Source organism: Coptis chinensis, chromosome 5 (assembly GCF_015680905.1).
Source record: "Coptis chinensis isolate HL-2020 chromosome 5, ASM1568090v1, whole genome shotgun sequence".
In the NCBI taxonomy this organism is placed as follows: Eukaryota; Viridiplantae; Streptophyta; class Magnoliopsida; order Ranunculales; family Ranunculaceae; genus Coptis; species Coptis chinensis.
The window spans coordinates 96,387,549-96,408,534 of NC_141460.1; the positions used below are offsets into that span (position 1 = coordinate 96,387,549).

Here is a 20,986-nt window from a genome sequence, read left to right on the forward strand (position 1 = left end):
CTCCGTAAGCATAACAGCTGTTCAACGATATATCTAATGGGTTATATATGCTCGTACATCACAACTCTTGCACAACACACATATCAAACTAATCATGAACCATAGCAACAAACCTAGGAAAATACAGTATCAAAGTTTTTAAAAATAGCATAAATCCAAAGTTTACCCCTGTCGTTCCGTTGCCCTCATCTCACCAGGTTTTTTTCTAGTTTCCTCTGCAAACACAACTGTCAGCTCCTGGACATGAAGAACTTGTCCATCCATTTTTGTTTAGGTCCTCCCCCTTTTGAAAGAAGTATAATGCAATTAATCGACACATAATAACTTACAAAAAGAAATCGTATCTGGTTTAAGATGCTACTATAGAACTAACCTGGTTTAGTAGGTCAAGTGTTCCTTTCAATGCAGCGCCCTGTATAGCTTTCTCAATCAAGCTATTGATATGTTTATTTTTGAGACTCTAACTTGTACTATGTACGTACACACACAGTTCAAGAACCATTAAGCTTAAAATACTAATCACAATCACAGTTATAAGCTGATTGGAAGAAATATGACAGCTAACATGAAAACTATATCTTGGGATAGCCCACACTTGCATGTTGAGTTTGTCTAATTTGATTTTTTCCACTGTAAATGTGTAGTTGAAAAGGCAGAACAACAACATCAGGAAAGTTGTTACAGGCACACCAACCATAGATACCATTTTGATGTATAGAAAAGCATAGTAAAGTTGTTTTCCCTCCTCCTTTATCTGGGCTTGGGACCAGCAATGCAAGAACGGATTTTGCACTGGCGGAGCTAAAAACTTTTTTATATTAATTATGGTGATAGTCATGGGTTAAATGTTTTAAAAATGAGACATATAGGAATAAATACATGCAATCTTCCACTGAGCGCACTACGTAAAGAGAGCACATTATATTTCATATAGTAAAAGGTAGGGAAAAAAAGTAGAAGAATAAATAATAAAACAGGGAAAAAGTAATAATGATACAAACTATCAGAGGAACTGCGTAGAATTTAAATATTAAGAATTGCTAGTGTCATTATCTAAAAGTAGTACATTATGGGAAGAAATATTATGTAGTCATGGGTGAAATGTAAACGTTAAGAAGACACATAGGAATCATTGCATACAATTAAATATAGAAGCTAGCAGAGGAATAAACATTATTTTCTTGCAATATTAATCACTCATATCATCACCTTCTGAAAGCAACACGTCACGATACACTATATTTCTGGTATAAGTTCCAACACGTCTATTTAAGGATCCATTTTTTACCAATATCTTAATGTTATTCCGTGAAACACACCTTGACAACGCAACATATAGCTGCCCATGGGAGAAAACATGATCAGGAAGATATATACCTACGTTTCGAATAGTTTGTCCTTGTGATTTATTAATAGTTAAAGCAAAACTAAGTTTTATTGGAAATTGTTTTCTAGTAAAACTAAATGGCATCTGTTCATTCACATTTGGTTTTAGAGGTATACGCGGTATAAACTCTCGCTTACCTCTAAACTGTCCAGATGAAATCTCAGCATATATAGTATTATCATAAAAGCGTAGACAAATTAATCTTGTGCCATTACAGAATCCTATACTTGGATTAATATTCCTAAGAAGCATGATTGGACAACCTTTTTTAAGAGTTAAACGATGCGGTGGCAGGCCTCCTGGTGCAATTGAATTTAAAAATTCTTGTTGATATAAGTTTTGAAGATCAGGCGGAACAATATCAAATGAGTAATAAGTCTTTTCTTCTCCAGGGAAAAGCCCTATCACCTTATTATTAAGTTTATCAACAATATCATTTCTCGGTGTTAAAATAGCTCTGTCAATAATGTAATTCTCATTACATCCATTAATACTTAATGAAGGATAAACAAAATCTATTAAATCGTTTATTGATTGTTCACCAGTCCAAGGCATGACAATATCATCAGGCAATCTAATCATATTATCATCATCAATATATGGCTCATTACCATTGCCAATACGCAAAAGGAAATCAGCAAACATTGGATCAGTTCTTGCACGCATATTTTGTGTTAAAGAAATTACCTCTACTTTTGTCCAAAACGATGACTTGACAACACATGCGTCTATCTCTTGAGCTCTAGTAGATCGCGGGACAACAGGAAGAGTCTGACGAAAATCACCACCAAGAACAATAACTTTTCCGCCAAAAGGGAGATTAGAGTCGGTGATATCTTTTAAGGTTCTATCTAACGCTTCAAATGCATGTCTATGAGCCATAGTCGCTTCATCCCATATAAGTATATCTGCATAACACAAAAGCTTGGCAAGCGCAGACCGTTTAGAAATGTTACACATTGACAATGAATCAATATTTATCGGGATGCTAAATCTCGAATGTGCAGTTCTTCCCCCAGGTAATGCAATGGCTGCAATTCCCGATGACGTTGTTGCTATTGCAATATGGTTATCATTCCTTAGAGATGCAAGAAGTACTCTATATAAGAATGTTTTACCTGTGCCTCCTGGACCATCAATGAAAAAAATAGAATCTTGTTTCTGTTGAACAACCGAAACGATCTTATCAAAAGCTTGCTTTTGTTCAACATTAAGGTCCCCAAGCGCCATGAGCTCTTCATTAGGGATTTGTATAGATCTCTCCTCAATAATAAGCCGTGTTAATTCAATATCTCAATCAATGTCCCCCGTCATTTCCGGCAAATCAAAATCAGAAGTGCTTTTTTGTTTTTCAGACAAAATATGATCAAGGTCCTTTAGAAGACGATTAATGAATAATTCAGTATTAGCATTTCTATCATTGCGTGGAGCGTAGTCTTCAATCATAAATGGGTAGAATTCATCCCAAAGTTGCCTTACTCCACTCGGCTGACAGTAAATAAGAATGGTTGCAAACAATCTTCTTAAAGAAAGAGGCATATGTGTACTTGCAGCCTCTCTTAAACAACTTCTAATGCTGCCATCGTGCTCAAGCAAACCCCTTCTTTCAGCCGATTATTTAAAAGTACCAACAGACACACCATTAAATGTTAGCAAATCATTGAAAGAAGTGGGACCTCTCACATGTAACAATAACAGACGTAAATAATATCGTTCTCCTTCCATAGGAGAAACTGTGGCAATCCTTCCAATTGTTCTACGTTTATTACTTCTACGAACCCATTCTCTACGAGTGGAATTCCAATAAAAATATTCGGGAAACTCTAAGTAAAGATATTGGCGCGCCTCCTCATTAATAAGATTGGTTTTGAAAAACTCAGTAAGCATGGTTTTCAATCTGTGTTCATCATCTAATATATCTTCAATAAGTTCACCACTATAATAAGAAACTTGTTGCTTATTTGGCAAATGTATCTGCAAGGCAACAACTGAAGGAAACATGCCATTTAAAGGAAACTTATACAATCGCCAAAAAGCCTCAGGGGGGCAGATCCATCTGGCATTTACAAACTGTGAAATCTCATCCTCATTTGGATATGGTCTAGTACTAACTCCAAATGACACTCGATCAGGTCCTTTATAAACATATTTATACAAATATTTAACTGAAGTGATGCTTGAACAAATCTCAACATTAATATGACAGTTATATTTTAATAGCAAATAAGGATTGTACGGAACAACATTACGGTTGTCTAACGTGTATTTTCCTATACCAACATGTCTTCCATTATCACGCCTCATGTATGTAGCATACGAATCAGTACCATGCGAAGTCGTAGGTGCAAATGACTTAGGAAATCCACTCCTACATCTACCATCTTTCATACAAACTGCGCTCCTATTAACAGTTCCACATGCATTATGCATCATATGATTTTTTACTGCACTATACAAATCAGGTTCAGTTTTGGGATCGGGAATTTCAGCAGAAACAATTTTTTCTATATCCTCAGGATTGTGTATTTTATCATTTTCATGTAGAATGATCAGAAAATGAGCATGAGGCAGGCCTCTTTTCTGAAATTCTATAACATGAACTTGTGCAATAACTCGACCCAAAATATGTCTCCGAAACAAATCAAGCTTAAGTTCTTCTAAAATAGAATGGAATGTTCTAGTGGCTAAATCAGGTCTATCTTGTGTACGTTGGCCAACTTCTGTTTCTCGAGTAATTGCATGCCAAGATGAGTTACACGTTACAGTTATAAATAAATCTGGTTTCCCATACCTCCTTACCAACGCCATTGCATCCTGATAGCGGCGATGCATATCCCGAGGGCTACCAATATGAGAAGGTGGGAGTATTATCCTTTTGCCAATGTTGCCTATTCATAATAAGTGAATATTCTTAAGTTTTAAATAAATAGGCAATGTAAAATGAAGAAAACCAATGTGAAGATGATGTTATTATAGAGGATGAAAAATATAAGGTACCTGCATGTGTCTCCCCAGAGTTTAGTGCATCCTGAATGCCCTGGTACAACTCGGACCTAATAGTTTGCTGATTATCCCGATAAAATCTCATTTTCATCGTCTCAATTTTGACACACATGTCAACTATAAACTGTTGTAGAAGGCGACATCCCAAAAAAAACAATGAGACTTCAGAAGGGCGAATCTGAGTAGCAGCGAACATGAGAATTTAGAATTTGTATTACACGGGGCAATACTAATGAGCAAAAGACATCGTATACTTAAACTGTTGATATTCTCCAACAAAATCTTTGATAATTTGAAATTTAAAAACAAAAATCATTTCCAACAGAAGAATGCAAAAACATCATATGATTATATCAAAATAAATGATAAACCCAAGAACTCCAAAACGGGTTTCGCTTAACAGAGAAGTGAAACTGCGTTTGCCTATAATCCAACAAATTCCACAACAAATTCAATCCATATCTCAAAAGTAAACAAAGAACATTCAGCGTATACAAAGGCATATAAAAAAATTAAGGAAAAAAAAAAAGCTTTTTATAAGCAAATGTAATGAACTATGGAAATTGACGGGAAAAAGTGTCCTTTCTCTTCCACCGAACCCTTCCAGAACACGTTTTCACCAATTTTTTTTAAAAAGAAATTCTAATAGCAGGCTGTGAATTTTAGAACATATCAACTTATTAAAACATTTTAAGTTAATTATTATTTTAAAAGTAAAGTCGTCAAATCATGTATATTCTTAAAATTATGACGAACCAATGAAAATAGGTCGATTGAACGTCTCTCTTTCTTGATAGGAAGGATTCTAACAAATGAAAGTAATAAAAGTTAGTTGTCTAACAACAATAACATATACCACATAGTATTGTTAATAAACCAAAATGTAGCAACCAACACAATCAAAATATCAAAGCGAAGCACATAGCTTATTTGGTTTTATGAAGTCTATACATACCTGCAAAATATACGCATAGTAACTGCGACAACTTATTCTTCTTGTATTGCTACGATGCACACCCAAGTCCCAACCATATTCACCAAAAGGCAACATTAAAGGATATTGTAACGGATCATAATATCCAGGGGTATCTGGGATTTTTGAGCTGGCCTGGCTTTTTGTGTTTGAACAATAATATCTCTTGGTTCCAATCATACGGATCATTATCTCCAATCAATATTGCAGCGACTTGCGATGTGTCGTTGGCAATGCATGATCTCGGCGATCAGTTCTCAACTCTTTTATAATAAGTCGACAATTTTGCAAATCATCTCTTTGGCCGAGTTGTCTAAACACGCCGACAAAGGGGTTATTACAGTTGTCAAGGATATTTGTTAGCGTAGATATAACATTCGTTATAAGGCTTGGTTTTCAGCATGCGATTTTCTACCTCATGATCGATGTCGTAGATATACATCTGTAAATACCTTGGCCTTCTACCAGCTGTAGGCAGCAGACTGCCAATCCTATGATAAATAGACGCTCTTGCACGAAATGAGTATACGCCATCCCGTCCATTTGCAAGATCTTGATCAAAATAAACTCCCATTGAAGTAAATGCAAATATATGGTTGTACGAACGGATATTTTCTCTGAAATGTTGCCCAAAGGTCGATCCCATCCGAAACAGTTGAACTAATTCAGGGTGGCTTGGTTGGTCTCCGGTAGATTTATTCTTCCTTTTGAGCAACATATTTCAGCGGTTTCATGAACGAACTGTTTGGCTCCACAGCTGTTGCAAATTCTAGGCTGAGGTAAAATGTATGGTTCAAAGTCTTCAGGTTGAACAAAATTCCTAGCACATCTATAAAACCCAGTGTTTATCCTTAAAGGTATTTGTGATCGAATTGGTGCTGATGTTGTAGGAGTGTTAACATCCTGATAATCTGCAGACATTGTAAAAGCAGTGCGATTAACTTCGAAACAATGAAAAAATAAAAGTAGAAAACATAATGTCGTAGGAGTGTTAACATCCTGATAATCTGTAGACTTTGTAAACAGGCAGTTAACTCAGAAACTATGATAAAATTTAAAAGCAGAAAACATAATTAAAGCAGAAACCTAATTGCACTAAAATGAGAAACCACCAAAAAATCAAAATCAAAATACCTAATTGCATGCGATTGTTAGGAGTGTTTGTGTATCTAGCCTGTCGACGAATGTTGGTAAGGCGACACGCAGCGGCGGTGTGATGATCTTTGCGGGAAGCAAGAACGAGACAAATGATTGTCAATAAACAAAGACCTCCACCCACAAAGAGAATTTGATTAAAAAATTATGTTGTGTGAATACCTGCTGTATGAGTAGACGAATGTGGTGTTTGAAACCGCCTTTGATATCTATTTCTATCCCTAATACTACGCAGATGCCTTCTTTGAGTATCAGGCATTCGTTGCTTACACCCGACAGCGACTCACATTTGTTCGTTTGAAACACATGAACAAACACAAAAATGAAAATGATATAAAATAAACAAACGAAATGCTTAAACTAAGAAGGGATTAGGTTAGAAAAAGACATGTGTAAAACTAACCTGATCCATTGCGTCAGTGCAATTCTTATAAAAAAAAAAAAGGAGACTGATAATAAGAGGTAGAGAAGAGAATATACAAAAGAGAAGATAAAAAAATGAAATTGGAGTTTGTAATGGGAGTTAGTAATGGATTTTAAAAGATGAAAATGAAATTGGAGTTTGTAATGGAGTTTTAGAAGTTAGAGATGGAGAAGGCAGAGATGGGAGATGCGGTTGAAACGGTGTATTTTGGCTCGCGCATATTTTGAATGGAGAAGTTACCGTGTTTTTCCGTTTTTTTTTTGGTTTTTTAAGTTTGTTGTTGAATGACAAAGATACCCTTACACTTAAAGCCTTTCTAAGATTTGGTGGGTGAAACTTTTGGGTACCCTTTAGATTAAAAATCTTGGTATAAAAAGGAGAATACGGAGACTAATAACGGGGGCAAGTTTTCCCATTATATATAAGATATATAGAAAAAAAATTATAAGATAATAGATTTAAAAGAAAAAACCAAATTACAAAATAAACCAAAAGTTGAAGTATCAAAGACAGGTTGGTATCTACAGATGACACTTTGGTACTCTGACACAAGAACGAGGCATGAACATGTGGAATGAACCCAGATCAGAGGCCATAATTATTGAATTCTTCACCGCACAACAACTTATCACATCACAAACAAAATTGAAACAACTAGGCAAACAATTGAAAAACCATCTTTCATATATATAAACATACATGAAAAAAAAATAAAAAATAAAAATAAAAAGGCCTCAGATCTAAATGAAAAAACCAAATTACAATGTCAAACAAAAGTTTTAAGCATCAAAGACATATGATGGTGACTGTAGTTGACAATTTGGTGTTCAGAAACACAAGATCTAGGCATGAACATGTGGGATGAACCCAAATCAGAGGTCGTAGGGATGTCTATCTTGCCCGAAACCTGCCCAAAATCCTAACAAAATATTCGCATCGAACCCTGTCCAAACTTGACAAAACCCGAACCCGAACCCAAACCGAAACATATAGGGTAGGGTTTGGTCACACTCTCTAAACCCAGACCGACTCGATAATTTAGCCCTAAACCCGTTAAAAAGGCTAAAAAACCCAAAATTGAACTCGGACTGAAATCTGGTTTCAATTGCATACTACTAATCTCATATAAAAAAAAAGAGTTAAATGAATATTTGAATTATGATCTCATTCATGTTTACAATGATGGGTTATTTAATATATTGGATTATGAAAAAATTTATGTCTAGATTTCAATTTTTTTCAGTAATTGCACGTGATCATGTGTTTATAGTTTATTCCGAGTCCATCTATTTTTAAATCATATCAAATAATTATGTCCGAGTATAGGTGATAATTACTTCCAAGTTCATTAGAAGTTATTTTGTTTAAAGGATTGGTGGATAGTCGAAGAAGGAATAAAATGTAGATATATATTTCAAATAAAGTTTCTTATTGTATTCTTTTTTCATTTATACCGTGTTTTTTTCTACCCGAAATCCAAACCCGAGCCCGATGGATACCCAAAATATAAGGTTAGAGTAGAGTTTGGTCACATTTCTCAACAAAATACCTGACTCTGAACCCAATCCGCTGAAAACCAGTCCGGGTTCGAGTAATCTGATACCCGTTCAAAACCCAAAAAATCGGATTCGAACCGGGTCAGTTACTCGTTTGGACATCTTACAGAGGCCATAGTTATTGAATTCTTGATTGCACAACAACTTATCACATCACAAACAAAATTGAAACAACTAGACAAAACCATGATGATTAAATACAAACACTACTCGATGAACGATGACACATGAAAACAAAAGAAGGAAAAGAGAGAAGGTTGAGAAGATAGGAGAGGAGGCTGCGAGAAGGCAAATATGGCTAAGAGGTTAGATGGTTAGTCGGTTAGATAGATAGCAAAAGAAGTTTGTAAACGCACGGGTGCCATTATATAGAGTGCCGCTTTTCTCTGACTCTTAGGCTGAGTCCAATGACTCTCTATCCCTTTAAAATTAGAGCTAAAGTCAACAAATTTTTACTCTCTATCATTAATTTTCTCTGTATATATACAAAGGATTTTACTCTCTATCTTTATTTTACTCTGTTCTAGAGTAAAAATCTGTTGACTTTAACTTAATTTTAAAAGGATAGAGAGTCATTGGACTCAGCCTTACTGCCTCACGACTCTTGACTTTTCAGCTATCGTACACTTGTTGTTACCTGTTACATGTATCTAGCCTAGATTTCCTTGTTAGAAAACCAAAACCCCATAGGTACAATAATAGAAACTCCACATGTACATTTGGGAGATAAATTGTGCCATAATATAATCACCCGTAAATCGTGCCGTAATATCATAAAAGGATTTAAATCTTTTTTTTTTCCAAGAATCCATGAAAGGAATTAAATCATAAATGGAATTATGAATTACAAAACAATAGTTACCGTTTCAATAATATATAATTATTAATTACCAAATCTAAATCAATACATTGGGAAATAAATCGTTGATCAAATATAGTTACCGTTTCAAGAATATATAATTATTAATTACCAAATCTAAATCAACACATTGGGAAATAAATCATTGTTCAGATTTATGTTTGAAGGTCAATGAAAATAAAGTCTAGTTTACATCTCACCATCCATTAATTAGGGTTTGGAAAAATCAACGGCTATCTATATTTCAAACTAAGCTGGAACCAATTGTAAAAACAAGGGAAAACAATTTCCCCAACAAATATGAATAGGTGCAATCATGCAACTTAAAGAAAAGGGCAAAAAATGAGTAAAACCAGAGGCAACTCGAAGCCGCATAAGGGCATCTCCAATGGGGTGTAAATTTACACCTCCACTTAGGCTCCACGTAGGTGCTATTTGGATTTTACACCTCTAATTGTATACTATTGTATAGCCTATAAATATCCACACTCTATACTTTCCAATGGAGAAGTGTAAAAAAAATTAGATTTTAAACTCGGACGTTTTCTTGACGGGGATTGGGCTTCTAGAGATGGTTTAATAGCCCTAGCGTAGGGACGGATATGATAACACTTGAAAGAATCCCAAAGGAAAAGATCAACAGAAAAAAATATATATATAAGAGGCACCAAAGGTGTGCTCGACAATAATTCCATAAACACCTAGACCTTATTAGCACGAGATGCTACCATTTGATCTCACTTAGACGTCCTTCTTTAATTTAAACTAGGACGTCACTTTGGGAAGTCACTTTAAGTGACGTCCGAGTTAAAAAGTTACTTTAGAATTACAAAGGTACGTTACTTAAAGTGACCGTCCGAATTTTTTTTTACTCAGACGTCTGTTCGAGTGTCGCCTGGGTTTTTTATTATCTCATATTGAGAGGGGGAATTCTCCACCCTCTCTATCAACTAATACTCTATTACCTACGGTAAGAATTTTTTGACATTTGGAGTGTAAAATTTCCAGTGGAATTTTTTTGACACTCCCATTGGAAAGAATTTTTTGACATTTGGGGTGTAAAATTTTCACTCTATACGGTTTACACCCCCTATTAGAGATGCCTAAGAGGTCTGAACAGACTAATTATCCAACAGATGTTCCCTACTCCACTCATACTGTTGACGACATGTTGAACACAACTTAAATCATGAGGCAGCTGAGTCACACCACTCTGCCTCATTCACTTTATCTTTCTCAATTTCTGCTCTTCTCTGTTCAGCGTGCTGAGCCACACCACTAGCTAACGCCTGATAGTGAAAATCAAGCATCTGCATAAGGCTTTGGACTCTTGCTGGGTCCATACCTTGCAGGGCTTTAAGCAAATACATTGTCAGGTATTGAAACCACAATTGAAGAGAAATCGAAGTTTGAGTCCAAATTACCTTTGATGGTATCCACAAAGAAGTTACATGGATACAGCTTATTTGGCAGTTACATGGAAACACAGCCTGCCATTCTAATCTTATTTCTTTTAATACACTTTTTCTTTTCCGATTCCTTGTTTATCATGAACGGATGATTGGTACCAGTGTGTTAACTTCCTGTGTAAGTCTGTTCTTGTCCTACCTTTGCCCCAGTAAACTCTGCAAACTCATCATAGACTCGCAACGTTTCCTTCGTTATCCTTGGGGTCAACTATTTTTTGCCATCCCATTGGTCTCCACCTTTTACTTTCCAAGAATTTGATTAACTCAGTCATCTTCCACATGTGCTATACTTACCGCCTGCTTTCCCTCTTGCATCTTAGCCCAAGGCTGTAAACAGTTCGTGAATCTTTACCAGCAAGCTCTTATGATAGAATGGAATTCAAGAGATTCTAGTTTACTATTGCTTCTTAATTATTTGTTGTTCCATTTTAGTGCCACAGTAGATCAATTGTTAAGGATCATGCATTTCTTTTTGTTGTCAGCTATCATTGGATGCGTCTAACTATTATAATGTTAATATTGATGACAATGCTTGCTCTGCGATGGGACTCTTTGTATCTACGATTTTGCAATGCAATGGAGGGAAGAATGTTTGGATGGGAGTCTGTGAGAGAGCAGTAGTGGTGAGAATGGTGATGGGTGAGAAGGAGATGAAGGCCTCTATAAAACGAAAAGAAGATAATGACATGGGAGAGAGTGAAAGGGAAATCATGTCCATATATTTGTTGGGCATGGAACTTATATACAAAGGGTTTTGTACTAATGTTTTAACAAAGGGAATTTAGAAGTGGGTTGGGTGCAGATGATATTTCTGCTATGGATGTCATCCTCAGAAAAAATTGGCTCATGTCGACATTCCTAACCAGTCTAAATTTGTTCCAAAGTTTATGTTTGTTCAATTTTTGAAATGAATTGAATGTTTTTATAGGTTTTTTAAGATAGGCATCCAACTTAAAACCAATTGGTGATACGTGGAGGGGCCACAAGACTTATATATGTGTTTATGCGTGACCTAAGATATCAGTGGGGGTGAGATCTTGTAGGTTCACCAATGGCCCTTCCTAAAAGTCTTTGTTTAAATCCCTTGATATATTGATGCCATTTCCATGCATACAGATATGGGAGGGGTTCTATGTACAGAAGATCTATGTACCGATCAAAAAAGATATATGTAACGAAGGTTCTATTATGCTTGTACTAAACTCAGCAGCCTTCTAATTCACCAAAACTATCATTGAGTTGGGAATCAACTGGCGTAACACTTCCTAAATCACAGGCCAATTCCATACCAAGTTAATGTTGGGGATTATACCAATACCAATCGGTTCTCCCACTACACAGATAACTTGTATATGAACTCAATTCAACTCCAGACAAAATCTAAATATCAACTACAACCTATACTAACATGCCCAACTCGCTAAACAACTATTAACAACAGATAATAATGTAAAGCAGTAAAAGCAAACCACAACACAAAGATTTACCGTGGTTCGGCCAATGATGCCTACTTCCACAAGAGCCAGTTCTTAATAAAGTGGGAAGGAAGATTACAATCTCTCCTTTTCAGTCTCTCACCTTACTAGATCACTTTATCTCTTTCTGAGGGTTGTATCTCTGTAAAGGTTATCTTTCTTTGTTTTAGTCGGATTCCAATCCTTTCGACTTGTTTTGGTTAGGTTTTCCAAAACCTTGATTTTGGTTTTTATCTCCAAAACCAAATTTCGCGAATCTTGTAGCAAGGCCCACAAAATTATGCTGGCTGGCGGCTCCCCTCTGGCCGAAGTCGCTACTGAGACTGGAAGGCGGGTGGCGCTTTCACTTTGGCCTTGGTTAAGCCCTATTCTCTTGGAACTCGGCGAAGTCGCTATCTATCTGGCGGGCGCTCGACTTTTCGCCCAATTGAATTCGCCCGTTTCTCTCGGCTCGGTTTCTCTCCTCATGTGAGGGATAACTCCGACAATCTCCCCTCGAGCGGTGAGGGGGATACCTCCATGCAATTGCCAAATCAGCGGGAGGAGTGTCGCCGCCATTCGGCAATAGCACAACAAACATCAAACTTACCTTTTCGGTAAGACTTTGGTCATCATATCCGACCCGTTCTTGTCGGTATGGATCTTCTCGATACCACAAATGCTTGTCTTCGAAAGTACTTCTCTAATCCAATGATAACGACGCGTGTATGTGCTTGGATCTAGAATGAAAACTTCAGTTCTTGCTCAAGTGGATGGCGCCTCGGTATCACATAGAACTACAAACTGTTTTACGCTTTAGCCCTAGTTAGTCGAAGAACCTCTTCATCCATAGCAACTCTTTGCAACACTCGGTGGCTGCAATATGCAAACTACGTAGTGGAGAGGGCAACACACTTTTGCAACTTAGATTGCCAAGAAACTCCCCCCGCAAAAGTAACCCGGATAACCGGTGGACTTCATCAGTCAACATCACGCCATGTGCGCATCGGTGTAGCCTTCAAGTAAGGGCTTACTTCCACCAAAGCACAAACATGATTTGGAAGTGCCTTTGAGATATCTCAATATCCACTTAACACCTTCCCAATGCTCTTTACCCGATTTTGTGAAATCGCTTACCACCCCAATGGGCGAAAGCAATATCCGGTCTAGTACACACCATGGCATACATCAACCGCCGGCTGCGGATGCATAAGGAATCTTTTCCATCGACTCTGCTCATGCTCACCCTTAGGACACATCTCTTTGGTCAAATGGAACTGGCCACCAAGCGGACAATGACCAGCGCTTTTGATCCATGTTGAATCTCTTCAACACCTTCTCAATGTAGCTTTCTTGAGAAAGCCACAACTTTCCACTCTTTCTGTCACGAGTGATCCGCATCCCAAGTATCTGTTTTGCTTGACCCAAATCCTTCATCTCAAAGGACTTACTCAAGTCTTTCTTCAGCTTGGATATCTTGTTGATGTTTGGGCCAACTATCAACATATCATCCACATACAGCAATAGCACAATGAAATCTCCATCCGAAATCTCGAACAAACGCGACAATGATCGAAGCGGACTTCTTGTATCCTTGCTTCACCATAAAGGAGTCAAACTTTATGTACCCTTTGTCTCGGTGCTTGCTTCAACCCATACAAGCTCTTTATCGGCTTGCATACTAGGTGCTCCTTGCCTTTGACCTCAAACCCTACGGGTGGTCCATGTAGACATCTTCTTCAAGGTCTCCATGAAGAAAAGTCATCTTAACATCTAGGCTGCTTTCAACCTCTAGGTTCATACTTGCGGCCATACCCAATACCACCGGATAGAAGTCATCTTCACTCTGGGGAGAGAAAATCTCATCAAAGTCAATTCCTTTCCTTTGGCCGAATCCCTTCACAACAAGGCGAGCTTTATGCCTTGGGTGAGGATTGTTCTCCTCATGCTTGACTTTGTATATCCACTTATTCTTGAGAACTTTTCTCCCTGTGGGTTTCAACTAACTTCATAAGTGTGATTCTTATGCAAAGAATCCATCTCGTCATGCATGGCCTTCAACCACTTTTCTTTGTGCGTACCTTCAAAGTGCCTCTTGATAGTACATAGGTTCTCCACCATCCGATAGTAGCGCGTGCATTATGTGGTGGATACCTGGTTGAAGCTATTCTCCCTCTGTCGGACCTCCCTTGCCCCATCTGGCCGGTGCCTCGGGGAGGTTGCACTTCGCTGCTTGCTCGGTGGTGGTTCATGCATCTCATCTGCATCTTCTATACCAATAGGTTCTATCCCATCATGAGCAATAGGATTCTCATCATGAGCTTCAAACTCATGGTTCTCTGCATTCTCAATGCCTTCTGCAACGTTCCACGGTAGGAACTTCTGGTTCGAATCAACAAGATCATTGGTGAAAGCCCGTAGCTTCTCACCCTCCTCAAAGTCTGCTATGGTTTGGTCTTCTAAGAACACAACATCTCGACTTTGGATTACCTTCTTGTTAATCGGATCATAGAGTTTGTAACCAAACTTTTCATCTCCATAACCCGGAAAAATGCTTTGCTTGGCTTTGTCATCAAGCTTGGATCTCTCATCCGCCCGGATATGCACAAATGCCCTGCACCCAAATACCCTCAAGTATCCATAATCAACATCTCTGCTGACCATACTCTCTGCGGATAATCACTATTCGGAGGTTTTTTGCGGCGACAGATTGATCACATGCACGCAACATGCGCATTGCTTCTACCCGGTAGCTTCTAGGTAGCTTAGAGTGAGATAGCATGCATCTTATCCTCTCTACAATGGTGCGATTCATTCTCTCGCTATTCCATTCTGTTTTGATTGTCTTGGGAGCGGTGCGCTCATGCCCGAATCCCATGACTCGGCAATACTCTTCAAATGGCCCAATGTACTCACCCCATTATCCGAGTGAATACACTTCAACAACTTCCGGTCTCTCTTTCCACCATCTTTGTGGAATTTCTCAAACACGCCAAGTACTTCATCCTTGGTCTTGGACTATAGGCCCATATCTTTCTTGATGCATCATCAATGAATGTCAAAATCTGAAGCTCCACGGTGGGACTTCACTCTCATAGGACCACATAAGTGCATTGTGCACTAGTTCAAGGGCGGTGTCCTTTACGTGAGACGGGAATCTTTGGAAAGACACCTGTGTTGCTTTCCTACCAAACGATGAGTACATGTATTTAAATGTGTACCTTTAATGTCGGCATGGCCTTTTGCTTAGCAAGAACTTCCATCCCTTTTATGCCCATGTGACCGCGGTCTCTTGTGCCACGGTTCGGATGAAGCTTCTTCTTACGCGCATTAAACCGCTTTACACAAACTAGCGTGTTTTGTAAAGAGAGCAAGTTTTCTTTCCCGGCACGCTACAATGGAACCTGCTTTCGGTTTCCATACCCGTTACCAAAGCGAGTTTACAAAGCCATCATCATCTAATTTCCGGCCGAAATTAGGCTTAAACGTATGTCGGGGACATGTCTTACATCCTTGAGTGAGGGGTGTAGCCGACATTGGTTTGTACATGAACATCTCAATGCCTATAATCTTGAGACTCCACTTTTTACCCATCCTTACTTCACCATATTCACCACAGGTGTAGGTAGTGAAGAATCCCTGTCGCGGTGTGGCGTGATAGGATGCTCTCGTATCTATCACCCACTCAGATATCGACATGAGGTACTAAGACAAAGACACACACCAATCAACCGACACAATTCCCACTAGGTCGTCGACTAGTCGCGGTAGTATCTCTGCTGTGTTTCCGTTCCTCGCACCATGTCTTCATGTACCACGGTTGTTCTTCTCATCCCTCTTGAGTGTTCGCACTCATATCTGAAGTGGCCTTTGGTGGCACAATAGTAACATTGCCTCTGCGCCTTAGGAGTTCTAGTTTCACCCCTAGATTTACTTACATCATCACCTCTAGAGCGAGATGGTTTTCGCCCGACCTCTCCCCGTTTCTCTGTGAAAAGGACCTGCGAGTTAGAAGAGCTGCTTCTTGCACTCCTTCTAGTCTCCTCATTCAACAAAGGCGTGGTAGCCATCTCCATGGTAACAATTCCATCCTTTGGTCGCTCCATGTAGAAGCGCTAATGTCTCCCAACTTTCGGGTAGAGAGCCTAATAGAAACAAAGCCTCAACCGTCTCCCAAATTGATCTTCATCAAATGCATCGATTGATGATATTACGTACTTCATTAAGATGCTTTCGGACATTGAAGAACCTTCTTGGTGCCTTAATGCGCAAACTTCTTAACGACTAGCACTTTGTTTCCACCCGATTTCCTCTCATACTGGTCTTGAGTTTCTTCCACGGTGAAGGCGTAGTCTCTTAGGCCACATGGTGAAAGACAATGTCGTCAATCCCTTTGTCGAATGTATCCAATCGCTTTTCGTCAAGCTTTTTCCACTTTCGGCCTCATCGGTCTTTTTCGGTTTTACTCCCTCATTCTCAATGGGAAGTGCCAAGTCCTTGCGGTATAGCAAGTCTTCCATCTTGGCTTTCCGGATGGTGTAGTTCTTCCTATTCGGACTCATCATACGAAAGTGTTCACGGAATGGTCCATCTCTACAAGTTATTTAACCTCAAATCTTCTCTCGGGAATTTCGTCAAACACCCCGACCAAGATTCGGATAACACCCTAGGCTATTCTAACCAAGGCTCGATACCACTTGTTGGGGATTATACCAATACCAATCGGTTCCCCACTACCACGGATAACTTGTATATGAACTCAATTCAACTCGGACAAAATCTAAATATCAACTACAACCTATACTAACATGCCCAACTCGCTAAACAACTATTAACAATGGATAATAATGTAAAGCGGTAAAAGCAAACCACAACACAAAGATTTTACCGTGGTTCGCCAATGATGCCTACTTCCACAAGAGCCAGTTCTTAATAAAGTGGGAAGGAAGATTACAATCTCTCCTTTTCAGTCTCTCACCTTACTATATCACTCTTATCTCTTTGCAGGGTTGTATCTCTGTAAAGGTTATCTTTCTTTGTTTTAGTCTGGATTCCAATCCTTCTGACTTGTTTTGGTTAGGTTTTCCAAAACCTTGATTTTGGTTTTATCTCCAAAAACCAAATTTCGCGGGTACTGTAGCAAGGCCCACAAAAATTATGCGCGAGCTGGTCTCCCTCGCCGAGTCGCTACCAAGAACTGGAAGCCGAGGCTGGCCACTTTTTGAATGGTCGCCCTATTCTACTTGGAAACTGGAAGCGAAGTCGCGCTTCTATCTGGCCGGAATGCGCTCGACTTTTTCCGAATTAGCCCGTTTCTCTCCGGCTCGGTTTCTCTCCTCATGTGAGGGATAACTCCAATGATTAATAGCCTTGACCATTGGATTTTGTGAGTCGATGGTCATTGAAGAATGGGTGGTGTTATTTTCTTTCATCGCACCCCTTCCCTCTTATTATTATTATTATCCCACCCCTTCCATTAATCATGGTTTTGTTTCATTTTTATAGCGTTGGCAGCGTAAGCGTTTGTCTTGATCAAGGCTTAGAGCAATGCAAGCAATGTTTCTCGTTTTCCCAATGCACATTAAATGCGTGGTGTGCTCAACAAACCGAATGAGAGGGGCGATTGGTCCGATAATGCCGCGACTAGGATCTCTTAGTTGATATTTTACTTTAGTTTGATTCGCCTCATAGTGAATTTTATTATGAAAAGCATGCCCGGTTCATGAAAAGGCAAAATCATTTGAGAGTTTGAAAGACTAAACAATAGATAGTTCTGATTGCAATCGGTAGTAGACAATTACAAAGAGGTAAGAACATACATGAAATGATTCCATAAATATGTTTAGTAATATGACATGGTTACAGGATTTAATGTTAGATATATGCCCGAGCAACATCTAGTGCAACCGGCATCTAATTTAAACAACTAAAGAAAAATACATAAATAAACAAACAAACAAACTCCGCAAATAGCGACTTTAGAGCAATTGCAATTCAGGTGAATAAAGGGGGTTTGTGACTTTTTTCACCGGGTTAGGACCAAAAACGTTATGCAATGCAGGGGTGAATAACCCGTGACTTTATTCCCCAGTTCAAAACAATGTGAAATCTTCCACCGAGATAGTGACTGACTTGTTAATTTCGGACGGGATGTTGGATTCCGTTTGGTGTATTTTTTTCGGACGGAATGTTTCATTCCGTCTCGAGTTTTTTTTTTTTTTTTTTTTTTTAGACAAAAAATCAGACGGGATGTTATATTCCGTCTCTATCAAAAACCTCCAGACGGAATCTAACATCCCGTCCGAAATATTTTATTCACCTTTGCATTCCGTTTTGGTGAAAAGGGGGTGAATAAGTGCTGAGGTGGCGGTGAATAAGGAGGGGATAACTTTCGCCTGCATTGCAAATGCTCTTATCTAATACAAATTATTACGATAATCAATTTAGATAGAAAGAGGTATTTTGCCGCTTCAATAAAGATGGGTCTCAGGTGCCACTGAATCGATCGGCCAATTTCTGCCTCTCCCTGAATTTTCTGTTATATTCGTCTGTTGTAGACTTTGATAAGGAACCTTCCATCTAGCCATTATAACATAAGGCATCTTCTGACCATTAAAGGCTTAGGCTTGAAATGTGTCGGTCCATAACTTGCACCAATTTTTGCGTAACAACATACTCCATTTTTGTTTAATGCAAAAAACCAATTTCAGATACAAAAATGGGTTGAAAACATGAAACCAACTGAAGGAAAGCAGGCTACCGGTGCTATGCACCTGTTCCCGGTAGTCAAAAGAATCAAAAGAATTATAATGTAATATTTGTTATGAAATCCGTGAGCTTATATGGATGCCCACTATTGATATGTGTTATCTTGATAATCTGCTATCTTGGTGTTTATCCTGATCATCCTCTATCTTACTGTTTATCATGTTAATCCTTTATCTTAGAAAGGAGGTTAGTTAGTTGTATATAAAGGTAACCTCCTCCCATTCAGATTTACCTCAATGAATAAAAATTTTCTCTATCTCATTCTCTACATGTTAAGTTAGTGTGGTGTTCTCTTCAAATTGGTTTAATTTTAACACATTAAGTTAGTGTGGTGTTCTCTTCAAATTGGTTTAATTCTAACACGTTATCAGCACGATAGTATCTAACTTTAGATTAAAAGTATGTGATTTACTTACGATTAATGGATTAATAGTATGTCTCTTCTGACTGGGCCTTCCCACAGTAATTCTGGTTACATCTCCAAAATGAAGTTGAGACCCTCCGTTAGATTCTACAACCAGACTTTTGGATATTGGTTGCTCTTAGCAGACATGCTTTTACTTAAAGAAATCAACGTCCTTGGTTCAGTATGTGGCCCATGTCATCCGCTACTATGAAGCCATTTGATAATAAACTTCTTTGGAGCACTAAACTAAAGTGGTGAATGTTATGTGTTGCCATAATCTAAAGATGCTTGTTTTCTTTAGGTGGAACATTGTGCTGCACTTGGAGGTGGTCTAAGTTTCAACATATCTCATACCTTGACACGAAGAAATAAACCTCCTTAAATTCATGGTGACCCATTTCATCCTCTACTGTTTAGCCATTTTGATTGTCTCTTTTATGAGAGCTTTAAACTTCAGTAGAGGTGTCAGGTGTGCTGGCAATTAGCGGTATCACTAGTCGTAAGCTGTGAATAATAATTCTGTAAGTAGAAACAGACAAACAGTGCTTCTTATTTTTTTTTGTATATGGAAGGGTGCTAGGTTAGTAGTTCTGATTTATCTTCAACCATCAGTGCTACTGTCCAGTCACCCTTAAGGCCTTAAGTGAAAACTTTAATTTTTTAAGCCGGGATATGTTCGGAAAAATGTGACCTCCCAATCCTACTTTGAGAAGCAGCGTCATTGTCTAAAATCACCGAGGTGCATTATTAACCTCTTCTTTGGTGTTACTTTGTTGCTATATTTTTTTTGTTATTTTGCCTATGAAGTTGTGCTATAGCGGTTTGACCTGGCTCCTTCCTAATTGCATTTGCGAGTCTCAGGTTAGAATCTGTCTATTTTATTTGATGATATGGTTCCACAGATTAAAAAAAAAAAAAAAAAAAAAAGTTCGAAATTCGGAATAGACACTTCTGACGAAAACAGTTGTAACATTGAATAAGTCTCTTCCGCTTGAGTTGGGTTAAAAGCATGGAATGTATTTGCACCGTCACCATCTTTGAATAAAGTATTTTCCACAGTAGCAACATGAATAGCGATAATGAGAGGCGCCTAATCGCCCGGTAACTCCCATCATATGAAATGGGTTCAGCGTCCAATTATAAAATCCTTGGAAGAAGAGAATGAATCGAAATATAGCTGCTACACCAAAACTGGGTGCAAAGAACCAACCAGATTGACCTAATGGATAAATGAGGAATACCGAAACAAAAACAGCAATTGGACAAGAGAATGTGATTGCATTATAAGGTCGCAACTGAACAGATCGAGCAACTGAACAGATTGAAAACTAGTACCGACTTGATATATATACTAGTTTTCGAACCCGTCCTACGAACGGGTGCCGTTATATTAAATTATTCTAAAAAATATTAGCAATTATACATAACTATGAGATATGAAAATTATTTTAATCACTCATTCAAATTAAAAGGGAAGCAGCATACATTGATAAAACCCATTAGTTAATCTCTGATTTTATTTTTGTAATATA

The 20,986-nt window shown here is 38.2% G+C and overlaps 2 protein-coding genes across 2 annotated transcripts; both read right to left on the bottom strand.

The window, feature by feature from the left end:
* Positions 1-1,189: 1,189 nt before the first annotated feature.
* Positions 1,190-2,617, bottom strand: LOC147500565 (uncharacterized). The gene has a single exon (XM_086563656.1). It carries the CDS (start codon positions 2,615-2,617, stop codon positions 1,190-1,192), a length of 1,428 nt encoding a protein of 475 aa, XP_086419782.1.
* Positions 2,618-3,001: 384 nt separating this feature from the next.
* On the bottom strand, positions 3,002-5,467 carry LOC147500566 (uncharacterized). Its single transcript, XM_086563657.1, has 3 exons — positions 5,346-5,467; positions 4,385-4,568; positions 3,002-4,275 (listed from the first exon to the last, which is right to left on the bottom strand). The coding sequence occupies exons 1-3, from the start codon at positions 5,439-5,441 to the stop codon at positions 3,002-3,004; spliced, it is 1,554 nt and encodes a 517-aa protein (XP_086419783.1). The 5' UTR covers positions 5,442-5,467.
* Between the last annotated feature and the right edge of the window lie 15,519 nt (positions 5,468-20,986).